Source organism: Trichosurus vulpecula, chromosome 4 (genome assembly GCF_011100635.1).
Source record: "Trichosurus vulpecula isolate mTriVul1 chromosome 4, mTriVul1.pri, whole genome shotgun sequence".
In the NCBI taxonomy this organism is placed as follows: domain Eukaryota; kingdom Metazoa; phylum Chordata; class Mammalia; order Diprotodontia; family Phalangeridae; genus Trichosurus; species Trichosurus vulpecula.
Window position 1 is genome coordinate 82136317 of NC_050576.1, and position 27322 is coordinate 82163638.

At 37.3% G+C, this 27322-nt stretch overlaps 1 protein-coding gene across 2 annotated transcripts; it reads right to left on the reverse strand.

Moving 5' to 3' along the window:
• Window positions 1-791: 791 nt before the first annotated feature.
• On the reverse strand, window positions 792-26636 carry PDC (phosducin). Of its 2 annotated transcripts, none has more exons than XM_036758036.1 (5): window positions 26320-26636; window positions 18116-18215; window positions 4929-5013; window positions 3937-4088; window positions 792-1739 (listed from the first exon to the last, which is right to left on the reverse strand). In XM_036758036.1, the coding sequence occupies exons 3-5, from the start codon at window positions 5008-5010 to the stop codon at window positions 1212-1214; spliced, it is 762 nt and encodes a 253-aa protein (XP_036613931.1). In that variant the 5' UTR covers window positions 5011-5013; window positions 18116-18215; window positions 26320-26636; the 3' UTR covers window positions 792-1211. The 2 variants fall into 2 exon arrangements, with proteins under 2 accessions (XP_036613931.1, XP_036613930.1); XM_036758035.1 differs by having other exon boundaries at window positions 18116-18289.
• Between the last annotated feature and the right edge of the window lie 686 nt (window positions 26637-27322).

The window sequence follows — 27322 nt, forward strand, 5'->3', positions numbered from 1 at the left end:
TTGGTATTTTTCTTGTTGCCTAATTTCACATAGAATTTACTGTACATTATCTCATTTGATCATTTCAGTAACCTTGGAAGGCAGTATGACATAATGAATAAGGACCTCAACCTGGAATAAAGACCTGGGTTCAATTCCTGCCTCAAATACTTAGTAGCTCTGTGACCCTGGACAAGCCATAATTTTTATGTGCCTCACTTCCTTTATCTATAAAATAAGGGGGTAGTGATGGTGGGAGGGGCTTGTACCATTTTCTCTGAGGTCCTTTCCAGCTCCAAATCTGTAATCCTACAAGCATATATGTATTACTACTTTTATTATCTTCATTTTACAGATGAAAGAATTTTAGCTCAGGGATACACTTTGTCTTCTCAACTTTAAAGTAATTCCATTTATTTCAGTTAGCATTTTTAATCACCTACCATGTACTGGACACTAGGCTAGATGCCAGTGATACAAAGACATAAACAGACCTTGCCCTCAAGGAACTTATAGTCTACTGGGGGAGGGGAAGAACACCACCTGTAAACAAATATAGAATATATATGTATACGTATATATATATATGTGTGTGTGTGTGTGTGTGTGTGTATATATATATATATATGATATATTTTTGGAGAGGCATTAAAGATTAGAAGAATCAGTTGTACCATGGATGAGTTTTTTTTTTCCCTTGACACATATACTAACCCTACATAATAATGATTTTGTATTGCATTTTGGGAATTTCTCATTTTTTTCTAAGGCCTTGCAAAATTTAATAAGTGAGAAGGAACGGATTTCACAAATAAAAAAAAATTTACTCTTGCAGCTTTATTAGTATCACATAGTTAGTTCTCAAACAGTAATCCTGAAGACAGAACCAAAGGGAAAAAGGCCAGAGACTTTTTTTTTTAATTCAGAAAAAGAAAATTGATTCTGTCCAAAATGTCAAAAAAATCATCAGTTCTCTCTTAATCTGTCTATAACATTGTTGAAGGCTACATCCCAACACACAGAGTAAAGGGGTAATATTATTGACTTGAAAAGAAAGCTGACATGTTCAAGCTAAGAAATCCACATAAGCCAGGTATCTACTTATTGTGTCAGGTCTTTACATGTTAGAGTGGCAATTACCATGTACAGATTTTTCTAAAAAAGAAAGGAAAACAGATCTTTTTGTAATACAAAAAGGAGAAATTTGAGATATTGAAATATGATACCTCAAATTACTCAACATCTTCATCTTCCATGCTGGCCTGCTCCAGTGAATGGATCTCCCTTTCAGGAAGTAACCCATACTCATTAAGAAAACACTCAACATCGACAGCAAAAAAATCTTCAGCAAACTGCTCAGTGACACTAATGAAATTGCTGATAAGCTCCCCACCTTTGTAGACCAGCAATGTTGGAAGCACATCTGAGGAGAAGCGGTCCCCAGCACCTGTGTTAGAAGCTTTGATTTTACAAAATTTTACCATCGAGTATTCTGCGGCAAGGCAGCTTAAGCTATTGTTCAGGGCCTCGCAGCCCTTGATACCGTCTTCATAGATGTGAACGATGACTGTGGTGATCTTCTGTTCCTTCTCAATGGCTTCCAAGAACTGCTCCCCACTCTCCAGCTCTGTTACAAACCCATACCTGGGTCCAAAGCTCAGCTTCTGGTGCATGTCTTGCATGCATTGTTTCCGGTATTTACGGAGACAGTCTTCGTCCTCTTTGTCCTGGTGGATGAGTTCATATTCTTGCACGCTCATCTGTGAAAACAAACAAACAAACCCACATCTGACTGCGTCACTCCCCTACTCAGTCAATACCAGTGACTGTCACCTCTAGGATAAAATATAAATTCTTCTGATTAGCTTTTAAAGACTTTCTTTCACAACCTGGCCCCAGCCTCTCTTTCCAGTCTCATCCCCACAAAATGCAAACCAGCCAAATTGTCCTTATCTCTTTTTGTCATATGTAATACTCTACCTCTCATTTTTCTCTTCTTTTTATACTTAGCTGAAGTACCACATTTCCTGATTCCTCTAATTGCTAGTGCCTTTCCTTCCTAACCACTTCTAGTTAACCTTATTGCATTTAATCCCGTTACGTATGTGTGCATGTGTATACACACACATATATGTTCCTCATGTGTAGGGATTGTTTCTTTTTTTTATTTGTATCCCTAGTATGTGTCATGGTATCTGGCACACAGTACCCACTTAAGAAATGCTTATTGATTGATTGACTGACTGACTAAAGGATGGGGTGGTAGTGGCAAGAGCAATAGATTTTGGGTGTATTTCATTGTTTCTGCTTTCCCATCTATGCAATGGTTAGGATGCAATAAGATGTTTATGGTAGGATTTTGGAAAACATGAGTATGGTGGATTGGATCCATTAGAATGGGAGCCCTTGGGGAAGGAAGGAAGGAAGGAAGGAAGGAAGAAAGAAAGAAAGAAAGAAAGAAAGAAAGAAAGAAAGAAAGAAAGAAAGAAAGAAAGAAAGAAAGAAAGAAGAAAGAAAGAAAGAAAGAAAGAAAGAAAGGAAGAAAAAGACAGAAAGGAAGGAAGGAAGGAAACAAGCATTTATTAAGCACCTACTATGTGCCAGGCCCTGTGCTAAGCACTTTATAAATACCTCATTTGATCATCACAACAACCCTGGGGGGTGGGGTGGGTGCTATTATTATCTTCATTTTACAGTTGAAGAAACTGAGGCAGAGAAATGTTAAATGAGTTGCCTGGGGTCACACAGCTAGTCTCTGTCTGAGGTCAGATCTGAACTCAGATTTTCCTGACTCCGGACCTAGCACTCTTACTCACTGAACCACCTCAGCTGCTTCTGAAGGAAAGGATTATTTTTTTGTTTGTTTGTTTTTGTTCTTCTTTCCCCAACTGCTTAGCACAAAGTAAAGCATTTAGAATTATGGTCCTTTAGAATTTGAAGAGACCTTGGTGGTCACTTTATCTAAGCCCCTCATTTTACAGATGCGAAAAATGAGGCCATGGAAAGATAAGTGACTTGACTAAAGTTACACAGTGGCAGAATCCAGATTCAAACTCAGGTCCTCGGACTCCAAATCCCATGCCCCTTTCCTCTCATCCTGCACTGTAATAAATGTGGACTCAAAATCTTGGCTTGTGTTCCTTGCTAGCTGTGTGAACCTGGGCAAATCACTTAACCTCTCTCTGCCTCAGTTTCTTTTTCTATAAGTGTATTAGATGAAATGATGACCTTCCAGATACAAGTTGAGGTCTGACATCCGACATGTTTCTCCATTTCCTATACCTACATTTTCCTGTTGGAGCAATTTTCCCAAAGTTTCATTTGTTAGTCTTAAAAAATCCAATCCAATCCAATCTAATCCATTTCAACAAACGTTTATGGAGCCTCTACTCGAAGTAAGGTGCAGGGCTTGTGAATACAAGAAGAAAACCAAAACAATCCTTGCTCAGAAGGGGCTTCAATTCTGCTGAATCCAAAACCTTTACATACCACTTTTTACTTTTCAAGACACTTTCATGAATATCTTCTCAAACCCTCTCAGCTTTGTTATGCAGACTGAGAAGGTATTACTATTATCCTTCAACAGAGAGGAAAATTGAAGCAAAGAAAGTTACACGTTCAAGGCCATAGTAAGTCAGTGAGAGAACATGAACATGAAATGAAACTTTTCAACCCCTAATCATGTCCTCTCTTGGCTTACTCTGGTTGTTCCAAGAGGGCCAAATGCATAGCTAAAGAGCTCTGCATATTTGCTCAGGATATCTCTATGACAGCAAAACAAAAACATTAACCTACTAAACTGTGTTGGGAGTAGAAAATTCAGTCGAGAACATAATTGAGTGTCATAAAGTTTTAAGACCCCGGAGTCCATTCATGGGGGGCTGAATTCAATCAGATTCATTTGTGTGATTCGCACTTACCTTTTCTTGCGGAAATAATATCATATCTTCTTCTTACCTTTCTGCTGAATCTTTCTTTTGTGTCTTTATCATCTCGACATTGAGGAGAAGACATTTGTCTGAGAATTTCCTTCTTGTTAGGTGGGATGGAATCATCATCTTCACTTTCCAACTTAAACTTTCTCCAATCATTGATAACTCCTTTGGGGCCTGGAATATAGATTTGTCATTTGCTTTTTAGATTATCAGAAGGGCAGCTTGTACTTCTGAAGTTTATATATGTGTTGTCATAGAAACAGACTTGTCTTCTCCTGCTGGTGAAACCAATGACTTGCTTGGGCTGGATGTCTCTGATTGTCATGATAATAAAAACGCCCTCTTGTTTTAAGCATGTTAAATAGGTTTTGGCATAGAATCATCCAGAAACCTCTGCATTATGAATATGTGAGTTATGTACATTTTTAACATTGTTTATCAACAAAAGAACACTTAAAATCACTGTAATGTAATGGTCAGATTAAAATTATAGGGTGAGGGGGAATTGCTAGTATTGCCTTCTCTTTTCTTCTTGCCTTTTGAACCCCTATCCAATACAAATGTTATGTGCTTCAAGAAGTCTTCTCTCTTCTGCAAGTCAGGAATGACTTTCCTTCTCTGACCTCAAATAGCATTTTGTTTTGTCACTCTTTTATATTTTAATATTTCTATGTTAACTTTATGCATTTAGCACTATAGCCATTTTGGCGTCATCGCTCTAGTATGCTCATATTTTGTCTAAGTTTTTTTTATCACTCTCAGAATCTAGCACACTGTTTTCCATGTAGAAGGTCCTTAATAAATATGTGCTGTACTATTATTATAGAGGTAATATTTGTGTAGGTACCAGAGTAAATTATAAGAGGACAGAGAAACAAAAAATGAAACAGTTCTGAGTTCTCTGAGATCTAGAAAAAAAATAAGGAAATCCCAACTCTAGGAAGGCAACTTAATGTGGGCTACAGATTTATTTTCACTTAGATAAGGGAACATTTTGCTTAGTATGTTTTTTACCTGTGTGTGTGGCCTGCCCCTCAAAATCCTCTTCCAGACTGAGGCTTTTGGTTTCTTCCATTTTTGTGTCAGCGTTTGACATAATCTGTGAGGTCAACAAAGAAATCAATAGATGAGTGATAGATGGGTAGAATATAGAGCTGAATCATATAATTTCCTACTGTTCCTAGGTTTGAAGATAGACTAACGTTTGCAATAAGTGACAGGATATTAAGCTTTACACATATGTTTAAAAAGCAAGTGTTTTAACCAAATCCCAATCCAAATTAGTTTTCCTGTATTGGGCCATATTCTTTGTGAAACAATGTTCATTATTTTGTAAAGTTATTGTATAAAGCTGTTATCTTATCACTATTTGAATTGTAGAAGTGAAAACACTGAAATACATGGGGAGGTTTTGCCTGGTCAATGGCCTGAGGCCAGCTTTTCTATCAAAACTAGAAAAAGATACTCTATCAGTGAACACTTCCTAAAAAGACGAATAGACTCAGCTCTCTAGCCATGTTGCCTGTCTAGAACATAGCCCAGAATCTGGAAGGAACCAAAACGATGTTTGAGAAATCAAAATAAAGATCCCAGGATTCTTAGACCAAAGAAAGCGCATATGCTTTATTCATAGGCAAGTATTCATATAGGGACTATTTACTTTTACTTTGCATGTATTTTTAATGGGGTTAGTTATCTCATTCCTCAATCCAAAACAGATTGGAAGCCAGAAATTACACTGAAGGAAGGGACTGGTTATAGGCAAGTATACTTTCTGTGGTACTCACTATAATAAGAAGTAAAGTATCAGCTGATCTCAGCAGCAGAAGAGAAGAAAGAAGAACTAATATTTTTTTAAAAAAGTAGAATACAAGAACTGAAATAGTGTAGTGTTTAACTTAGGCGTGGCATAGACATATACACTTCAGTAGACTTAAGAGTGTATCATTGTGCAATACATAATTTTCATAATGATCCTGACATTAAGAAAAGTTTAAATTTTGTTCAAAATATTCTAAGAAGGAAGGGAAATGTGCTAGAGGTGGTGTTGTATACCTGTAATCTCTGCTACTAGGGGATGCTAAGGCTGAAAGAGCATTGGAGTTTGGGAGTTCTGAGCTTCAGGAGGGCTAAAGTCAATCAAGTGTTTCCACACAAAGTCTAGCACGAATATGGCAAGCCCCTGGGAGCAGGGGCCACCAGGCTGCACAAGGAGGGGGTGAAATAGCTCAGGTTGGAAAATGAGTGGGTCTAAGCTTCCATGCCAATTAGCAACGGGGTCATACCCATAATTGGCCATCGTACTTCCAGTCTGGATGAGATAAGGAGATGAGAAAATAAAATGATAAAATATAAATAAAGCACTTTGCAAACGTTAAAGCATTATATAAATCTCAGTTATTATTTTATGAAAAGGAAAACAGAAACAAAGATATAGTGTTCATGAATCATACAGCTAGAAATATAAGAAAGGAAGTGAGCTACAAATTAATTCAGATATAATTAAAGGTGGAGCACAAAAATGGCAGTAATTCAATTTTATAGAATATAAACAGCTCTTTAATAGCACTATAACTATTAACTATCTAAGATAGTAAATAGGGGAAAACCAGTAGTCATCAAAAGTAATTGCTGGGTAACTTACTATATTAAAAGTTATGATTGAAAATAAAAAAATGGCAGATCACCTGATAACTTGTATAGAACTGTTTAGTGCCCAGAATGCTTTAGCTTTGTTAGAGACTTTTCTTCCTTCTGAATTTTGAGAAAGCAAGATGCTTACTTCAGGTATTTATAAAAGTACAAGAAATATAAATAGTGTTTAAACAACTCTGAAAACAATTTTGTTACCAATAACCAAGAAACAGAAATAATGCTTGGTGTCTTTGTTTTTGCTAAGACAAAAGCCCACAATGAAAGAAAGGAAAGCTGATTACTGCTAAAAAAAATTAAGGCACCACCTTGCTGAGAAGGTAATCCAATCCTCAGGACAAGCTTTAGGTCACATAGACAAAGCTAGTCATTGTGGAATGGCTGCAGTTGAAATAGGAACAATTTTGGCCTATGTTCACGTATTGAGGATATGGATGGGGAGGGAGCAGTAGCTACCAACAGTAGCATTGGTTGATGCCTTCATAAGGAAGGGACAGAAAAAAAAATGGAGGAAAAAATTATATTGCCTTGCTTTTCTCAACTCCAGAAAAGGAGAGATGGACTTTTCTTTGTCACCATCCACATTCCTGTTACAACTGCTAAATCATCGAAATTGCTATTAAACTTCCTTTTATCATGTCAAACCATTTGTCCTAATTTTAGCTTTACTTATTTCATTCATTGATTCATTCATTATTCAATATACTTTCACTGTATACCCATTGCATTTGTGAAGATATCTCTACACTCAGACTTTTTCACCTAGTGTTCACAGACAAAAGTTTCTGGGGATCCATAAACTTGGATGGGAGAAATACATCTTTATTTTCTCTAATATCCGGTTCAAATTTTGCATTTTCTTCAATTATGAATGTGGGTGAAAAACATTATTTTGAGAAGGGGTCGATAGGTTTCACCATACTACCAAAGGAGTCCATGACACAAAAATGTTAAGAACTTCTGCATCTAGACTATGATCAAATGAGATAACATATCCAACGCATTTTGGACACACATTGTACAAGATGTACCAAAAGTCTTAGTGAGCTGCCCTAAGACTTTGGGGACACCCTATATAAACATTAGCTCTATAGCTTTCTCTGGGCAAGATTTTTTTAAAATCCAGAACATTTGTCCCATAATGTCATTAGTAGTGGTAAATATCCATGTCCACTTAGTCCTAGACAATTTATTTAACCCTTAATGTCTCAGGCAACACTATAAGACTATTAAGTTGCAGACCAAGTGCCCCTAGAATCTGCATTGTATGGCTTCCCAGGAGTGTCTTACACAGGGACCAAAAGAAGGGGAAAAAGACACAAAAAAAGGAAATCAACAACCATGGCTGAACCAGAATGAAGGTTATAGAATATTGCCAATAGAATCATATAAGGTATTGTGTGGACACCAAACAAGTATGTTTTTATCTGAAAGAAGTGAGAAACTGGGACAAGGTGACAGAGAAAACTGTCAGCTTCACTTAGGGATTGCCATTGTTCAGGGAGGGTTACAGGATTGGCTACCTTATCTGATTAAAAAGAGTTATGACTATGACGCAGTTTCATCTTGTTCAGAGCAAGGCAGTTTTACACAGTTGCAATTGTGCATTTCTCTCATCCTTAAAAGCTTATTGACATTAAATAAGAGTCTTGGTCATGAGAACCCAATGACTGAACATCTTACTACATTTTAAAGGGCTACCACTCTCAGGTGTTACTATTCTCTACGTATATACATAGATATGTTAAAATACTTAAAATATTTCATAGATATGTGATTTAATTGTTGTGGGTACTTGCTCCTTCCACCAGTGCTTATTGATGGACTGACTGACCCTTCCATAGGTAAGTGACTTGTGTTTGAGAGCAGCTGTGGCTAGAAAGATCCATCCCTCTTTAAGTTCTTGCCACCAACCTGATCATATCCTTTTCCAAATTTAACTTGGCTGGTCCTCAAACAGCAGACATCCACTCTATTACTGGTGGACCTCTCCTTAAAACTGTTCTAGACTGGCAGGACCTGAGAAAACTTGTACAGCGCCAAGGTATCTTTTGATAATCCAGACTCACTCCATACCATGAGGAGGCAATGGAAGGGAAGAGGGAAGAGAAAGGATGAAGCATTTATATTATCCCTACTATCGAGCAGGCACTGTGCTGATCTACACACCTTACTTTTTTTTTCCAACAAATATTATCTCATTTGATTCTCAAAACAACCGTGGTTGGTAGGTATTATTATAATTTCCATGATACAGTCGAAGAAATGCAGAGATTAAAGTGATTTGCCCAGGGTGACATAGCTATTAAGTGTCTGAGCCTGGATTTGAACTTAGGTCTTCCTGACTCCAGGCCCAATGTTCTATTCATTGTGCCCTCTAGCTTCCAATGGAATAGGACATCAATGGAGGAAAAATAAAAATAACTAAGATTAATCAGAATGAATAGTTTAAATTAACTTTCCATCATTCTTAGTGCTCACTTTATACTCTGTGGGAATTTAGTGGTAGTACTAGTACTAGTACTAATAGTAATAGTAGTAGTAGCTAGTAGTTGTAGTAGTAATAGCTAGTAGCAATAGAAATACCAACAATAATAACATCCCAGTTATTCCTGCTAGATAAGAACATATTCTTCAAACCTTTTCTCTCAAAGCCATTAAAAAACTCCTTTTTATTCATCATTTACACATTAATTCAGCCAAGTTCTTATCGGGCATACAGAGGCAGCCACAGAGGCGGGAAGACCTGGATTCAGGTTCCTTCCTTAATATATAAAGGCTGTGTGATCTTGGAGAAACCACTTAAACTCTCAGTGCCCTAGTCCAGTGATGTAGAAATGGGGAAGGTCACTAAACCATAAGTAAAGATCTTGGCCAACTGCATATTGACTTAGCTTTAAAATATAATGTTGTCTATGTTTTATTGTGTTTTTGTTTATATTTTGTTAAATATTTCCCAAGCATACAGCCATTTGACACCTCTGCCCTAGGCAACTTTCTAAGACTATAAATTGCAGTGAGGGTGTCAACCTGCACCAGTAGAGATAGTTTCATCATCTGGGAGTTCCTTATGCCAAACAAATCACAGGTCCACTCCTATCTTATAAAAATGATTATTTGAATTACCAAAAGAAAGGAAATGCTTAAAGTCTAAACTTCAGTTAAAAACAATTAGAAAAATACTAGAACTATTGCTAAGATATATAGTTAACCCTGCCCTAGGACAATGTCTATTACTAGTCATTTTAAACATTCTGACCTATATTTTTGTGGGTCAGAGGCCTGTCAAGTATTTGATTTGTTGCAGATGTAAAGATACTTGCTGACAAAAATGAAGATTTTAGAAGAACATTCTCTGCTGTAGGCTGTGAGCAGATTACAAGCCGCTGGTATTGTGACGTCTCTATTCAGTAAAACAAACTAACTGAAGAGGGGGTACATGTTGTAGAAATGAATGATTTAGGAAATTAAATCAAAATAGCTTAAAATACATAGGCTGAGTAATATTTACATTATGTATTTCTCTATTAGCCCTCATCAGTTTATAAGGAAAGAAAAATTAGTCTTTTCATTGGAAGATTTTTGAATGAAATTTGAATTATTAGTAGCAGTTAATAGTAATAACTGTATTAGAAGATATAAACCCAGATGAAGCCAGAGAAGTTTCCATCCTGTTCTTAGGGACCTTTGAGGTGCCTACTTATTTACATGTTGTCTCCCTCATTAGAATATGGACTTCTTGAAAACAGAGACCATGTTTTCTGCCTTACTTTGTAACCCCAATGCTTAGCACAGTGCCCAGATAGAGCAAGAATTTAATAAATGCTTGTTGACTTACTGAATGACTGACTTCAGCTCTAAATCCTATGATATTTTCTATGATACAATCATGTTTGGGGAAATTTTGTGAAAAATAGCAAATCATCATTCATGTATTCATAACTGCTATTTTTTTAAAGGGAACTTTGTGTTCCTAATGGCAACTGTCTTGGTAGGTAATGTAACATATTTTTGACTCCAGGTTCACTTGAGTTTAAGACCTTGCCAGTTTTTCTTAGTTTTCTATTCTCTCCTTTGTTTTTAAGCTTCCTGAGTCCTACAAAGATGTTAAGCAGTGCTGTTTTGTTCTGAGGTGCCTGTGATATATGACCAACATTTCCTGGATACTTACAGTTCTGGGACCTCCTCATTCTTGTCCACCCTACCCTTGAAAGCAGAGACTATTTCTGTTGTATCCCCACTGCCTACCACCACGTCTGCTATAAATCAATCCTCAACCAAGAAGCATTCATTATGTACCTACTATGTGTCAAGCACTCTGCTAGGTGCTGAGATTTCAAAGACAAAGAAGAAAGTCTCTTCTCCCAAGAAACTTACATAGTAGGTTCTTAATAGATACTTGTCAATATAATTTATATTTTCCTATTTGATCAGGTACAGAAAAAATATACTATTGGTACTTAGGGGATGGGCGTTGTGGGTACTTGCTCAAAATGCTTTATTCTGAATTTTGTTTTAAGAGGTAAGGGATGAAGAGATTAAGAACCTAAACAAGAAAATTGCTCCTTTTCTGGTGATATAATTGACATCTTTCCCCAAATAGGTAAAACACAGAAAATAGACAGGAGTGAGAGAGCCAAAAAGTTACACCTTAACAAGAAAACAGTTCTTTTGTAATGAGGTTTAAAATCAATTCGCTTCCACCTCTTGAACACATGCCACCCTCACAAACCATAATCCAGTCAGAAGAGACTCTTCCAGGAGGGGAGTTAGTCCCAAATGATGCTGGTATGTCTGAGCTTATTAGCCAGAAAGACATAAAGAATTCTGTAAGAATCAAATGCTGAAATGAACTATCACTTTCAATCTATTAAACTAACATTGAGCACATCTCTAAAATATTAACTGCAGCAACTTTATATTAGCAAGAATGTCTTATTGTTGGGCAAAACTGTGGATTCAGCAAAGTTTATAAGCCTTCTGCTTCCACTTCCCTTTTAGGAGCAGCTTTCCCTGTTCTTCAGCCCCCCATTCCACCCCCACCCCAGTGTTGTCTCCTTATTCCATTTCTTCCATTTCTTCTGCCCTCCCTTGCTGGGCCTCATGCTGGCCCTCACTTTACATCTCCTTGGACCCCTCCTCAGACAGCATCAGGGATTATTAACTGATTCATAGCAGATGACTAAACCCAGAACTATCACTTGCCTCCCAAAAGTATGAAACTTCCCTTTCTCAGCAGACCCTTGGCATGATTACCTAAAGGGATGACTAATGGTGAGAACAAATGTCATAAAACCAAGCCTGATTACAAAATGTATTTTTGAACACAGGGAAATTTATAGTCCCCTCCAAGTTCTACAATGCAATCACCCCACTCTTTGCCTTTTGCTTATCTTCACCTACAGAGGTGGCTTGGTCTGTATGTAGCTGGATTCAGAGAGCCAATTCTAAGACTTTGTTCTGTTTTAGCCTTTAATCATATACTACTTGGTGTTCTATGAGTGCTTCCCACGGACGTATCTTGTACCCACAAGGTGCTTATGAGTTCCTCGTGGCTTGGTGCCATGTCAATAACTTCTTTTTTCATGTCCCTGTAACATGCAATGCTAGGCTCTCGGTAGGTATTCACTAAAACTATGTTTATTGATTGGCTGTAGACAATGTCCCTTAATAGAGAAAGCAATGGTAGACTGAAAGAAACAAAGTATTTGAAACACTTAGCAGAGAAGGACTGATTCTTAGGTTAAAAAACAAACAAACAACAAAACAACCAAACCAATACATCCTACAAAAAGCTTGGCATAATAAAGTCCTGGGCTTGGTATCAAGAAGGCCAAGGTTCAAATCCTGACTGGTAGAGCTTCATGGATGTAGTTAAAAAAGAGGCTGAGGTTCACGTTTTGACACTTTAGTAGTTGTATAACCCTGGGTAAGTCACTTAATTTATCTGTGGCTCAGGAAGCTTCCCAGGACTTATTTGCTGAGTCAGGCTTAAGAGGAACTTCTACATCTCGAGCTCCCCACACACTTATAATTTACAGATACTTTGCATATTTGATTATGTCTATATGAATCTCCCCTGATAGGACTTAGATGACTCCCCAAAGTATCCTTTGACTTTACATGGATGAAAATTTACCTCCAATGAACATTTTATTCTCCTGTCTCATCCATGGCTATAGTTCATCTATCATAACATTTTGTTATCAATTACTTCTGAAAAGATGAGATATTTGCTTTACATCATGATGTTAGAGGATCAATAATGTTGGAGCTCTATCTTAGTAAAGTAGTTTTTCAGGAGCAAGAGAACAATCAAGATTTATTTTCGACCAAGAGCTAAACAAATCATTCAGAATAAATAGAAGACCAGTTTATTGAGTCTTCAGTGGGATTTGCGGAATAATGCAACTTAAAATGTTAATATAAAAAACTTTCATTTATTCATTTTAGACTGTTTAAGTGGTAGACTGATATGGAAAGAAACATATGATTAAATATCAATCAAAAAAGCCATAAATTTGAATGGTTCTTCCACCAGTTCTGAATGGTTTCTCTCTTGTGTGTTTATGTGTGGAAAGAGGTGTGAGGATTTGGGCAGCCTCCCTGTAAAATTACCTCCCTTACACAACATTGTGCAAATCTTAATGCATTTTCCCTCTCATTTTTTCTCCTCTTTCCTTTTATGGTGCAAGGAGCTACGCTTTTTACACTTTAAATCTGTAATGAAATAAAAGTTTACAGGGGAGGAAACAATATTCAGAATTTCTACTGCCATCCTTAAATTTTTGCATCTGAAAACTCTGGACACAATGAGCTCTCTTCCACCCTCATTTTTCACTTTTTTCTTTTTTTTGATGTTGTCATAATGACCACTGCAACTAAACAAATAGCATCAGAAGCCCCAGAAAGTAATGAATCCTGCCTCTCCCCTCTCTAATCCATCCTACACGTACCAATCAGATTAATAAAATCAAAACACAGGTATAACTTGACTAATCGAGATTTTGCAATGCCTCCTAGGATACCCTAAAATAAAATAGGAACTCCCCAGTTTGGCGCTTAATCTCATCACCCTTTGGCCCCAGCCTAACTTCAAGGCTGGTTACACATTATTCCCTCTCAATTTTATATTCCAGCCAAACTGGTGGGCTTTCTGTTTCCATAAGTGACATCGCATCTTCTACCTCTTTACCTATGCCCAAACTGTCTCCCCCATTTCTAGAATACTCCCCCTCCTCATCTCTGCCTCTTGAAAACTCTAGCTCCTCTAAAGGCTCACCTCAAACAGTATCTCCTTCAAGAGGCCTTTCCTGATTTACCCAGTTGTGAATCCCCCCATTACCTTGTATTTATTTTGTATATATCTTGTATTTCCCTGTGTGTGTGATGCTTCTTTCCTCCCGCCCCCCCCTCCAAGAAAATATAAGTCCTTAAAGACAGCAACTATTTTTTTCCCTTCAGTCTTCAGTGGTGAGCACAGAGCCTGGCACTGCTTGATGAATTCAATCACAGCATGATTAATAAAATCTTCAAAATCCTAGCATAATGCCTGAAAAGTATGCTCATCATTTTGCTCACTTCTACAACTGTCCTGTGTTTTATATTTGTCACCTTTCTATTTTGTTCTGATTCTAGATAAAAGCTCACAAGCCTTTCCATAGGGAATGTTGCTTTGGCAAGAAAGGAACATTCTGCTTCTGCAGCCTTTTGGTTGGAGATGGTGGAAGGAGTTTTGCCAATAATTTCCATAGTAGGAGAGAGCTCCAATTTGAAGCCCTGTTTGCAGTCACTTATAGCAGCAGTAATGCTAGTAATGTGCAAATGACTCATGATTTCTATTGGGTGGTCATCCATCCATGATTTAATCAACTAATCCCAAGAACTTGCCCAGGCACATAGAGATTAGCATAACTGGCTCTTTCTACTAGGCTGCTTCTGTAAGAATAATGATAACAATAATTATGAATCAATAAGCACTTATTAAGTGATTATTACTATGAACCAAGTGCTGTTAGACTCTTAGCTCCTTGAGAGTAGGGACTTTTGTTTTTGTTTTTCTTTGTATCCTTAGTGCTTAGCACAGTGCCTGGCACATAATAGGTACTTAATAATGCTGCCTTAATAAATACTTATTGAACTGTTCAAATTTTGGGGGATACAAAGAAATAGAAAAACAGTCTTTGACCTCAAGGAGTAACATTTGAAAGGGACTTAGTAGTTATAGTTGACAATTAAATGTAAGTCTTCCAAAGTACTTTTATGAGCATTATTTCATTGGATCCTCACAACATCCCTGTGAAATAAGTACTATTATTATAACCACGTTTTCAGAGGAGGAAGCTGAAAATTAGAGAAGTTAAGTGATTTAACCCAGGTCACAGAACTAGTAAGGCAAGACTGACCCTAGGCTTCCCAACTCTAATGCCAATGCTCATTCTTCTCTCCCTCGGTAAAAATTATATCCCCCTGGAGAAAACAATCTCTCTCAGAGGAGGCCACCCACCTGTTTGGTGTTAACCTGGTTCTACTTCTTTTACTCTGGGGGAATTTCCAGAAACTGAAGGAATGGATGAATGAAAAAAACATTTAATAAATACTTGCTTTGTGCCAAGCACCACACTAAAATTTGGGAATAAAAATAGAAAAATCAAAACAACCTCTGTTCTCAAGGCATTCACACTTTATTTAGAAGAGCTAATGGACAGGTTTGAAGGGCCTTAGAAGGGGCAGTTTGGAGAAGGAAATGGCAAGCCACTCCAGCATCTTTGTCAAGAAAACCCAAATGGGGTCATGATGAGTCAAATACAACTGAAAACGACTGAACAACAGCAAAAGAGGGGGCAGTAGATGGCAAGGCCCGGAAGTCCTTAGTTTACATAGTATATCAAATAACAATGGTAAGGGTCTTGAGGACACAGAGGGAAGGGCAGATAGTAAGGCCCAGTGGTACTACATCTTACCAAAAGAGTTAGAAATTGTTTGAGTAGTCAAGCAGTTTGGATGGTTTTTGCATAGGCAGGGGCTAGGGGAGGAGAAGAGGGAGTGACCAAGCAAAGGGCATCACCAGTGGTCGTGAGACTTCCTTCCTCCTAGCCTTTCTGGAGGAAATGAAGAAAGTGGCAGGCTTCTTTTGGAAATTTAAGAGCGATTGTATCTGTGGTTTTAAAATTTCTTCATGTTTCAGAAATACTTTGGTGATATTATGTTACAATCCATGTGAACTCAGTTTCAGCCAGTATTTAATGACCTTCATATACTTTCTAGATCAAAAGCTAAATTACGTAATGCATATTAAATATAGAAACAACAAATTCTCATAAATAACATTCAACAGAAATTTCTGAATGGTCATGGGGAAAAAAGATTGCTTGTACCCAGCCTACAGAATGCTTTTTCCAATCTACATGGTATTCGTCAAGATTCTAGCACAACAAAGCAATACAGATCGTCCTTTACAATGGATCTTATAGATGCTGGCATGTTAAATTGATCTTTTGCTGGGATGCAGCTGACTCTCAAGTGCAAGTCTTCTGTGATCACATGTTTTTAAAAAGGGATGTTATAAGTAAAAGCTGATTCTGCAGATTAAAACGGTCTCTTGCAAAACAGTGGAAGAACCCTGGTTCAGGCACTTTCACAATTCAAACTGAAAATATTGTTAGTGCTAGTTATCTATGTCTTATAAAGTAGGTTGCTTAGTAATGGTCATCTCTGAGAGATACAAGAGAAGAAGGTTTCTTATCTAATTTAAGGTGTATTAGTGGAAGTTTGGAAGTTTTCCCTTTCAGGTTTTCAGCCACCTTACTTTAGGTGTCCCCTGAAGTTACAATAGAAATTAATAGGATCATAGATCTATAGCTGAAAGGAATCTCAGAGGTCATTCAATCCAACCCATTCATTTTACAGACGATAAAATTGAGGCAGAAGGGGTTAAATGATTTGCCCAGGTCCCAGTAATAATATGACACAGAGATTTGAAGCCAGGTGCTCTAACTTCAAGGCCAATGCCTTTTCCATTGTACCATGTTGCTTCCCAATTTAGTCTTGTAGAGAGCCTGACAAATGGTTTAATTTTTTCACATTTTCTAACAGTTGATCTTTTCCCCTGTCATGATAAGGTATGATAAACACAATGGCATCAAACTCAAATGGAAATGGATCCCCGTGGGCTGCATATTGACTAAGAAAACAAAAAAAAATTAATACTATCTATATTACATTGCATTTTTATTTATTTCGTTAAACATTTCCCAATTACATTTTGATCTGGCTTTGATCTGGCCACAATCTGAGAGTCTTGTTGGGCCCCTGTTGTGGCAAAGCATTGAAGAAAGCTTCCTTTTCTTTTTTCCCCTTCTTTCTTTTTCTTTTTCTGTTTACTACCTTCCCTCAGATCTAGATGGAGATAGTTTAGGACTATGAACCCAAGAGCCTTTGATACAGGAATCCTTCCAGAAAACAATCCCTATTGTTGTCATTCCTGCAGGTACCACATCCCCATCTACTAAAAACCCAGAACGGAAAGTTGTCATCAAAGACCTTGGCATTGTCCAATGGTTCAACATTAGAAACTGGTGTGATTTTATTAGTGGGAATGACATTAGATAAGAGGTACTACCATCTGCTTTGGCACTGCATGCCCTAAGGACCATGGAGCCTTTCTATCTGATTTGTTTCTGAAACCTTTGATATGTGCTGTCTTCCCATTAGCATGTGAGCTCCTGGAAAGCAGGGACTGTCTTATTTTACTATTTTTATCCCCAGCCCTTAGCACAGTGCTTTGCTCGTAGTAAGCACTTAATTTATTTTAAACGCTTCCTTCCTTCCTTCCCTATCACATTGAGATTGAGGCATGAATAGAAAAAACCAAAACCTCAGCCAGGAGTTTTTCATCAATAGGTTCCTGGAAGCTAAGTCTCTAAACATGACTTGCTGAGTAGGCAATTTACTTTCCTTTCAGTTCTTCCTCTCTTCACCCCCCTCCAAAAAGACTGATGAATTGAGAATTCCAAAATTCCAAACCTTATTCCAAATTTAATCCAAAGCTTCAACTACTGCCTTAGTAAAGATGTTCAAAGGTTTGATTCATTGAAATAGGATGCTCTAATTCTAGAGGAAACAGACTAATTTCAAGTGGCAAAGACAAACCTCAAGCATTTGCTTTTCAGTGTAGTGTATTGAGTGCCAGTCTGGGAGTGAGTTAGGAGGACATAGATTCAAGTCTTGTCTCAGAGACCTTACTAGTTTTGTCACATAGTAAGCCATTTAACATCTCAGTGCCCCAGGCAATTCTTTAAGACTACAAGAATAGCTTTGTAGTGTAATAGGGCCATTTTTTTTTCCTGAAGTAAAATCTAAAGGATAATAGACTGACTGGTCTGTATTATTTGTTTCATTTAGCTGCTTGACTTTGTTATGAGAAACCTCTGATGAAGAGAGTATAATCTGTAAATGTGTGTGATGTAAAAAAAAAAAAATCCAAAAAACCAAAACATTAAAGTTACCAACTCCACCTTCCCAAAAAACAAAAACCCAACCCAACCTACCTTTTGGTCTGCTGCTCAGTTGTCTGGATCAAGTTACAGCTGGACTGACTGGCGCCTTTGATGGTGCTCAGGAGAAGGGAATTCCTTTTTGATTGAATTCCTATGGCACATAGAAAGATCTAAGCCCGGATTGAGGTCCCTGGATGATGACCTTGCAGAAATAGCTCTGAATAGCTAATAGGATTGACATAAGAGAATTAGCAAAACCCATCTATTAACAATAGACCAGTGAAATAAAGAGCTTACAGACTTCTTGTAAATATAAATTCTTTCTATCTCTGTTAGGAATCAATTATAAAGAGCTATTACTCCTTGGCAACACCCTCAAAAAATTCAACAAATGTGATTAGGAAAAAAAAATCAATTTTCACCCAATTCTTGTGTTCTTTAAGAGTACCTACGAACTTGAAATCCTAGAAAAAAAATATTATCTAGCTGAAAATCATCTCCTCTGTTTTCCATCTGGTTTAATATATTCTCTGAGCATAAGAAAGTTAGCAACTGGATATGTATATTTTGAATTTCGATGGCTTTTAAAATTATCTAACCTTTATATCTTTTGTATTTATTTATATTCTTTTCTAAATATATCCCTTCTGCATTTCAAAATATGTCCCTTCCTCTTCTCTACACAGTGTTATTCATTATAATAAAGATTTTTAAAAGAGATAGCAGTATAGCAAAACTAATGCACTATGTCTGATAGTATTAGCAGCATTCCACCTGTATGATGGTTGTGAGGATCAAATGAAATAATATTTGTTTTAAAAAAAAGCACTTAGCACTATTTCTGGTACTGAGTGGTCATTTGTTATCACTGAGTCATTTTAGTTGTGTCCAACTCTTCATGACCACATTTGGGGTTTTCTTGGCAAAGATACTGGACTAGTTTTATACTTCCTTCTCCTCATTTCACAGATGAGGAATTGAGGCAAACAGGGTTAAGTGACTTTCCCAGGGTCACACAGCTAATAACTTAGGTCCTCCTGACTCCAGACTTGTCACTCTATCCAGCATCTCACCTAGCTGGGTTCCTTTTCATTAATGTTCTTCAAGTATAAACTGGACAACCACTTGTTTAGGGATGTTTTAAAGAAGATTTATAGTCATATGCTGGTTGAACTAGATGATCTCTGAGGTACCTTCCAAAACTGTTTTTTCAAGAAATTAAGAAGTGAAAGGGAAAGGAGAGATGGAACATTAAACAAATGGTATAAAAGGGTCAAGGGAAGAATTTTAATCAGATTGGGAGACCTGTACATGTTTGTTAGACAAATGGGAAGAAGGCAATAGCGAGGGAGGGAAGGAATGAAGGTAAATGAGAAAGGGAGGATGACCACTAGTAAGATCCTGGAGGAGAGAAGGCATTTTTAATAATTAATTTATTTTTAGTTTTCAACATTCACTTCTGCAAGATTTTGAGTTCCAAGTTTTCTCCCCATCTTTCCCCTCCCCTCACCCCAAGACAGCATGCATTCTGATTTCCCCTTTCCCCAATCTGGCCTCCCTTCTATCATCACCACCTCCTTTCTCTTATCCCTTTACCTTCTATTTTCTTGTAGGGCAAGATAGATTTCCATACCCCATTGCCTGTATGTCTTATTTCCTAGTTGCATGTAAAAACAATTTTTTAACATTTGTTTTTAAAACTTTGAGTTCCACATTCTCTCCCTTCCTCCCTCTGCACACACCCTCATTGAGAAGGTGAGCAATTCTATAAAGGTTATACATGTGCAGTCATGCAAAACACTTCCATATATTTATGTTGTGAAAGACAACGATGTTTCCCTCCATCCTATCCATCCTCCATTTATTCTATTCTCTCCTTTGACCCTGTCCATCCGCAAAAGTGTTTGCTTCTGATTACCCCCTCCTCCCTTTTGCTCTCCCTTCTATTTTCCCCTCTCTCTTATCCTTCCCCCCTACTTTCCTGTAGGGTAAGATAGATTTCCATACCCAATTGTGTGTGTATGTTATTCCCTCCTTAAGCCAAATCTGATGAGAGTAAGGTTCACTCATTCCCTCTCACCTTCTCCTTCTTCCCCTCATTGTAAAAGCTTTCTCTTGTCTCTTTTATGTGAGATAATTTACCCCATTCTACCTCTCCCTTTCTCCTTCTCCCAGTACATTCCTCTCTTACTTCTTAATTTTACTTTTTAGATATCATCCACTCATATTCAACTCACCCTATGCCCTCTCTCTCTCTCTCTCTCTCTCTCTCTCTCTCTCTCTCTCTCTCTCTATATATATATATATATATATATATATATATATATATATATATATATATATATATATATATATATATATATATATATATTCCATCCAACTACCCTAATACTGAGAAAGGTCTCATGAGTTACAAATATCAACTCTCCATGTAGGAATGTAAAGAGTTCAACTTCAATAAGTCCCTTATAATTTCTCTTTTCTGTTTACCTTTTCATGCTTCTCTTGATTCTTACATTTGAAAATCAAATTTTCTGTTCAGCTCTGGTCTTTTCATCAAGAATGCTTGAAAGTCCTCTATTTCATTGAATATCCATTTCCCCCCCCCAAAGTGTTATACTCAGTTTTGTTGGGTAAGTGATTGTTGGTTTTAATCCTAATTCCTTTGACCCCTGGAATATCATATTCCCAGCCCTCTGGTTCCTTAATGTAGAAGCCGCTAAGTCTTGTGTTATCCTGATTATGTTTCTATCATACCTGAATTGTTCCTTTCTTGCTGCTTGCTATATTCTGCCCTTGATCTGAGAACTCTGGAATTTGGCTACAATACTCCTAGGAATTTTCCTTTTGGAATCTCTTTCAGGAGGTGATTGATGGATTCTTTCAATTTCTATTTTACCCTCTGGTTCTAGAATATTGGCAGTTTTCCTTGATAATGTCTTGAAAGATGATGTCTAGGTTCTTTTTTTGATCATGGCTTTCAGGTAGTCCAAAAATTTTAAAATTATCTCTCCTGGATCTATTTTCCAGGTCAGTCATTTTTCTAGTGAGAGATTTCACATTGTATTCTATTTTTTCATTCTTTTGGTTTTGTTTTATAATTTCTTGATTTCTCATGGAGTCATTTGCTTCCATTTGCTCCATTCTAATTTTTGAGGAATTATTTTCTTCAGTGAGCTTTTGGACCTCCTTTTCCATTTGACCAATTCTGCTTTTTAAGGCATTCTTCTCCTCATTGGCTTTTTGGATCTCTTTTGCCATTTGGGTTAGTATATTTTTTAAGGCGTTATTTTCTTCAGCATTTTTTGAGTGTCCTTTAGCAAGCTGTTGACTCATTTTTTCCCATGATTTTCTTGTATCACTCCCATTTATCTTCCCAATTTTTCCTCTGCTTCTCTTATTTGATTTTCAAAATGTTTTTTGAACTCTTACATGGCCTGAGACCAATTCATATTTTTCTTGGAGGCTTTGGTTGTAGGAGCTTTGACTTAGTTGCCTTCTTCTGAGTGTATGTTTTGAACTTCCTTGGCACCTAAGTAAGATTCTATAGTCTCATTTTTTCCCCACTGCTCATTTTCCCAGCCAATTACTTGACTTTTTATTTCTTTGTTATGGTAGGACTCTGTTTTCAATGTGGAGGTTGTACTGTCTCAAGTTTCGGGGCTTTTGTGCAGCTGTTTTCAGAGATACTTCTAGGGACCTGTAAATTTTCAGTTCTTTCAAGGTGGTATCATCAAAGGAGAGGTGTTTGCTCCTCTCCTGGCCTCTGCTCTGCTCTGTGAGTGACCACAAGCACTATTTTCTGCCTTAGAACTGTGAGGAGGATTTCCTCTCCACTGGAGCAACAAGCTCTGCTACTCCAGGGCTCCTCCTTGCCCCAGGATCACCACCCAGGACTGTGACCCAGATCCAAGCACAGACAAATCAAGTGAATCTTGCCTCAGCACCAGCAAAAAGATCCCTGGAATCCCCCTCTGATCAGCCATTTCGATCTACCCACTGTCTGTGGGCCGAGAATGCCAGAAACAGCCACTGCCACCTCCACCACCCTGTGCCTGGGGCCACTCCTCTCTCACCCAGGACTGATAGACTTTTCCTACTGACCTTCTAAGTTGTCTTTGGCATTTGTGGGTTGCGAAGTCTGAAAACTGCCACAACTTCCAGTGATTCAATCCCCTGAGGCCTGTTCTGGCCTCATCTGTGCTAGTACAGCCCTTGCTGGATTGTGTTCTTCTCTCAGACTGGTGCAACAGACCTTTCCTGTTGACCTTCCAGGTGGTCTTGGGCTGGAAATTTGTTTCACTCTGTCATTTTGTGGGTTCTGTTGCTCTAGAATTTGTTTAGAGTCATTTTTTACAGGTATTTGGAGGGGTTTGGGGGAGAGCTCAAGCAAGTCCCTGCTTTTACTCTGCCATCTTGCTCCACCCTGATTGAAAATATTAATTTGCCTGGACAAGCCAGGCAATTCTTGGGTTTAGATCAGAGGTGCCATAAATGATTACATGAAGGACTTACAGTTATCAAAGTAAATTAAGATTTATTGGAAGGATCAGTGGACTAGGGCCAAGGTGGTCTGTAATCCTTCCTACTGGGAAGACTGAGCTTGAGATCTCTGAACTACAATGGGTTCAGGCTGTTTGATATCTGAACTCAATCAGTCATCAATCCCTGTGGGAGCAAGGACCCATCAGCTTAGCTAAGGAAGGATGAACTGGCCCAGGTTGGAGATAGAGGTCAAATATTTCATGTCCTTTAGTGGTGGGATTAGGCCTTGAGTAGCCACTGGATTTCTGGCCTGAGTGAAATAAAGAGACTTGCTGTTAAAAGAAAAAAATGGTAGAGGAGGATAAATGGACTCAGGTGTTATCACCACTTCTCTTTTCTTTTTTGCCGAATCAGTAGTCATAACAGCCTCCTAGTTTGATAGAATGCTGGACTTGGAATCAGGAAGACCTGAATTCGAATCCTGTCCACAGCTCTTATTAGCTGTGTGATCTTAGGCGAGTCTCATGGGCTTCCTCATCCTCAGTTTCATTGTCTGTGTAATGAGGATGATGATAGTACCTACTTCACATGGCTATGAAAATCAAACAAGATAACATATTTAAAACAGTTTGCAAACCTTAAATCACTGTGTAAATGCTAGCTGTTGTTATGAACCATTAGCCTAGTCAGTTATGAATAATCTAGGGCCTCAGATTTATTGGGATCATGGCAAACCCAGTCAATTTAAAAACAAACGAACAAACAAACTAACAATTAGGAAATGTGTGGATAATTGTTGAAACCAATGTCCTATGTACAAGGTGAATCAGTGCCCCATGGGACAGAGAAGGTTTTGAAAGCCTGGACAGAAAAAAATGCTCCCAGCACTTTCATGACAACTCCTGGCACAATCTTTTCCAAGGTCCTTTAAGGAGAGACAGAGGGCAGGAGGCTTGTGAAACAGAGGATATGATATCTCCAGGAGGGGTCTGTAGAAGCTAAGGGAAGTTAATCATTCATAAACAGCAACATAAATAGAAAAGCAGGAACTCAGCATGGATAACTATCATACAGATAGTTAATAGAGTTAGCCTAATTTTACCAGTTGTTCCTGCCCCCAGTGAGTAGTTGGAATGCCTCTTCTGTGACCTTAGAGAAGGAGAGTGAGTAATGATATTGAGAAGATTTGAGGAACAGAGGTGACCTGAGGGGATAGCATCTGTGGTGGCCTCTATCTTAATGAAATAGAAAGCTACATAATCTCCTTTTAGAATGTATGTGTATATGAGTGTGGAGTGAGGGGAGTGGGCTATGTGGTTGGTACAGTGGGAAATGAGATAAGAACAACATGGAGGGATTGTCCAGTAGCAGGGACATACCACAAATATGTAATGTATGAAGACAACTGTAGTTTGTGATCTATAGCAGTGGGAAGAGGTAGCCATGCTGGTAATACAATATATCCCTCAAACCACTGAAAGATCAATCCAGAGCATTTTTCAGTCATTAAAAATAATCAAGTTGTCTCTAAGTCTGCAGCTAAAACCAGAAACAGAAAAATAAATGCTTTCTCAGAAGAGTTTCAACGATCAAACACAAAGGATTGGCTTCATCTTGCTCCTTGTCTGCCAAGGAAACATTTAAGGGATTTTTTTTTCTTGAACAAACCAAAAAGAAGCTTCATTTGCATAGTTGTACCTGTTTTTTTTTTTGGAGAAGTATTTGTCTCTAGTTGCTGTTTTCTTTTTCTTCTCAAGTGCAAGAGCAATGGATGATTACTGTTAGAACTAAAGAGATCCCAGAGATTCTTGCCATCCCTTTGCCTTCATTAATAGCTTGGGTTTAAACATATATGATTTATATTTTAAGCCTACTCAGTGGAAAGAAATGTTATCTTTCTACAAGTTGATAGTAATGATCTCTGGACAGCAAAACTGCTCCATAATATTAGGGTTTTTCTCCCACTTTTCCATGAAAATTCAGGTTGATCTTTTAGGTCTTTCCTTTTCCTATCCTGTAATTGTTTTTTGAGAGCTAGCAATTTTTTGAGTCATCAATCTGGTGCTTGAACAACAGTCGCAGAACAAAGTCCCAGTACCTGGTCTGGAGTGGGGAGACATTTCCATGATAAACATTGACTTCTACCTTTCACTTCACCTCTTAGGAACTCAATTATTTCATCTGTAAAATGAGGTTGTCGGATGGTGGCCTTTGTGATCTCTTCTAGATAATAACCCTATGATCTTTACCAGTTGGGAGGATCCAGTAGGATGATGGATATATAGTACTTTTGCAAACTTTAAGTGTTGTTTTTATTGTTATCATTACTATTGTCATCCTCCCATCACCAGTCTTCCAGTCTGGAGATGACTTTGTTTTCTGAGCCTCTTGCTGCACTCTTGCTAAGCTCAAGAAATCTTTATAAAGTGATATACAGGAGTTTGCTGTCAAATGTTTAATAAATGGTCTCTGCACACACCCTCTTAAGTTTATTCTGCATTATTAACACTTTCTTAAGTCTAGAAAATCAACAAGACAAATCTAGCCCTGATTTATAGCTGATTGTGGATTTCTGAGTTGCAAATGCTCACACCAAAAATTTAAAAATTGGTCCTCATAAGCTGCTCAGAACTTGCTCCAGCACACCCCTCCTATTTGCTTTCAGTATTACACATCCAAAATTACTTCTCAAAATATGTCAAATATCGTTAGTTAGTCCTGAGGTCAGTTTTAAATCAGTATTTAATTTCTTATATATTTTCTTATATATTTAAAGAAGCAAAGGTTAAAACTTTTCTGGGAACCTGAAAATGACTTAATGATTAAAGTTATTGCCACTCCTTGAGTCGCTTCATTAGGGTAATGTTAGTTTTTTTTTTTAAGCCCAGACTGGTCAATATGCTATATTATAAGAAGACCACAGTTACATGGTTGGTATTAACACCGTAAGGACTCATAGGGAAGAAAATATAATTTCTCTTGTTATGCTTGTAGACAATTTGGAGAGATGTAGATTATATGATCATAAAATTAGGTAGATATAGAATTAGTAGAATGGTTGGATCCAAAAGATTAGTCCTTAATGGTTCCACGTCAACTTTAAAGGAGGTCTCCAGGGAGTGTCCCAGGGATCTGTGTTTGGCCTCAAATTATTGAATGTTTTTATCAGTGAAATAGATAAAAGTTTAGCTGATCAAATTTGCAAGTGACATAGATCTGAAAGGCATAGCTTAAATCTAGGGATTTGAAATGGGATTCGAAAAGATTGTGACAAATGTGAACATTGGGCTGAATGAAACAATAAGAAATGTAATAGAAATAACTGTAAAGCGTTATACTTAAGTTAAACAAAATCTAGTATCAAAGTAAGGGAAAAAAACTTCTTAACAATTAGAACTATCCCTCAAATGGAAGGGACTACCCCTGGAAATAGTGGTTCTCCCCTCACTGGAGGTCTTCAGGTAAGAAAGTGTATTAGATATGATGGAGAGTGGCTTTTTGTAGAGAGGTTGATTGGATTAATTCTCCTCCGAAGTTCTTCTCAACTTTTAGATTCTGTGATTGATTAATTTGAATTTATATTACGCTTAATATTTAGAAAATGCATTCATGAGCCATTCTCATTTGAATCCTAATTATTGTAAAAGGATATTTATATATGCATACTTTTTCCTCCAATGATCCAACAAAACCAAGAAAATATCAATAGACATTTCATAAATATTTCTTATACATTCTACATTCTCACATTTTTATTATTTTTCCTTTACCTGTTGTATGCTTCTCCTCAATAGTACATTTTATTCTTCTGTTCAGTTCTTCTGATTCTTGTAGAATTATATTCTTTGATAAGTCTTCAGTCACAGAGTTTTTTATTCTGAAGATGGTGATTCTTTAGTTTTCCCTTTGCCTCTTCTTTTTAATAAGATAAAAACTTTTCTAACTCTAGTTTGTCTACTTCCTCCTTTCCCCTCCCCTAGAAACTTGACTGGTTCCAAAAGTATTTTGCTCTGGTACATTCAGAAACTAAGGGTTGCTATATCTTTACTTTCCCACATCCTTCCTTTGGTCAGGCATTGTCTGTCCTGTCAAGGAACTAACCACTGGTTGGTTATGTAAGACCTTCCACATGACATGTCTACTTTGTCCTACTTCTTATATTCCCACTAGCTTTTTAGACAACTTTTTAAAAATTATGGACTTAACAAAGATCAACAAACATAAACATTTTAACATGCACAGAAAAAGAAAACAGGAGATTGTCTACGAATGATGAATTTTAGTCTTTTTTCCCCATCACGTGCAGTTTTTATGTACAATTCATATTTAAATGGTAGTTTCAACACTGCCCTAAATTTGTGTTTCCTTATGAATTTTCTTCTGCATTATTCTGGTCTTATTCATTAATATGTTTTTAATTCCTTTTTTTTCTTTTTTCCCCCACTCTCCACTCCTCATTACTAAACAGAAATAAAAATCCTATTCTTTGTAATGAATAAGTATGGCCACAGAAAACAAATCTATTTTGGCTATGTTTGAAAATATCACATTCTGAACTTTTAGTTCAGCACTTTTCTGCTAGGAGGTTGTTTATTGCATTGGTCATAGTTCTTAGGTACCTTAGAATTATTTTTCTTTACAACATTGTAGTCATTGTTTCAACTCTTCTCATTTGGTTCCATTCTCTCTACATCAACTCATGGAAGTCTCTCCAGGTATCATCGAATCTTTCTCTTTTATCTTTTCTTATGGCACAGTGACATTCCATTATAT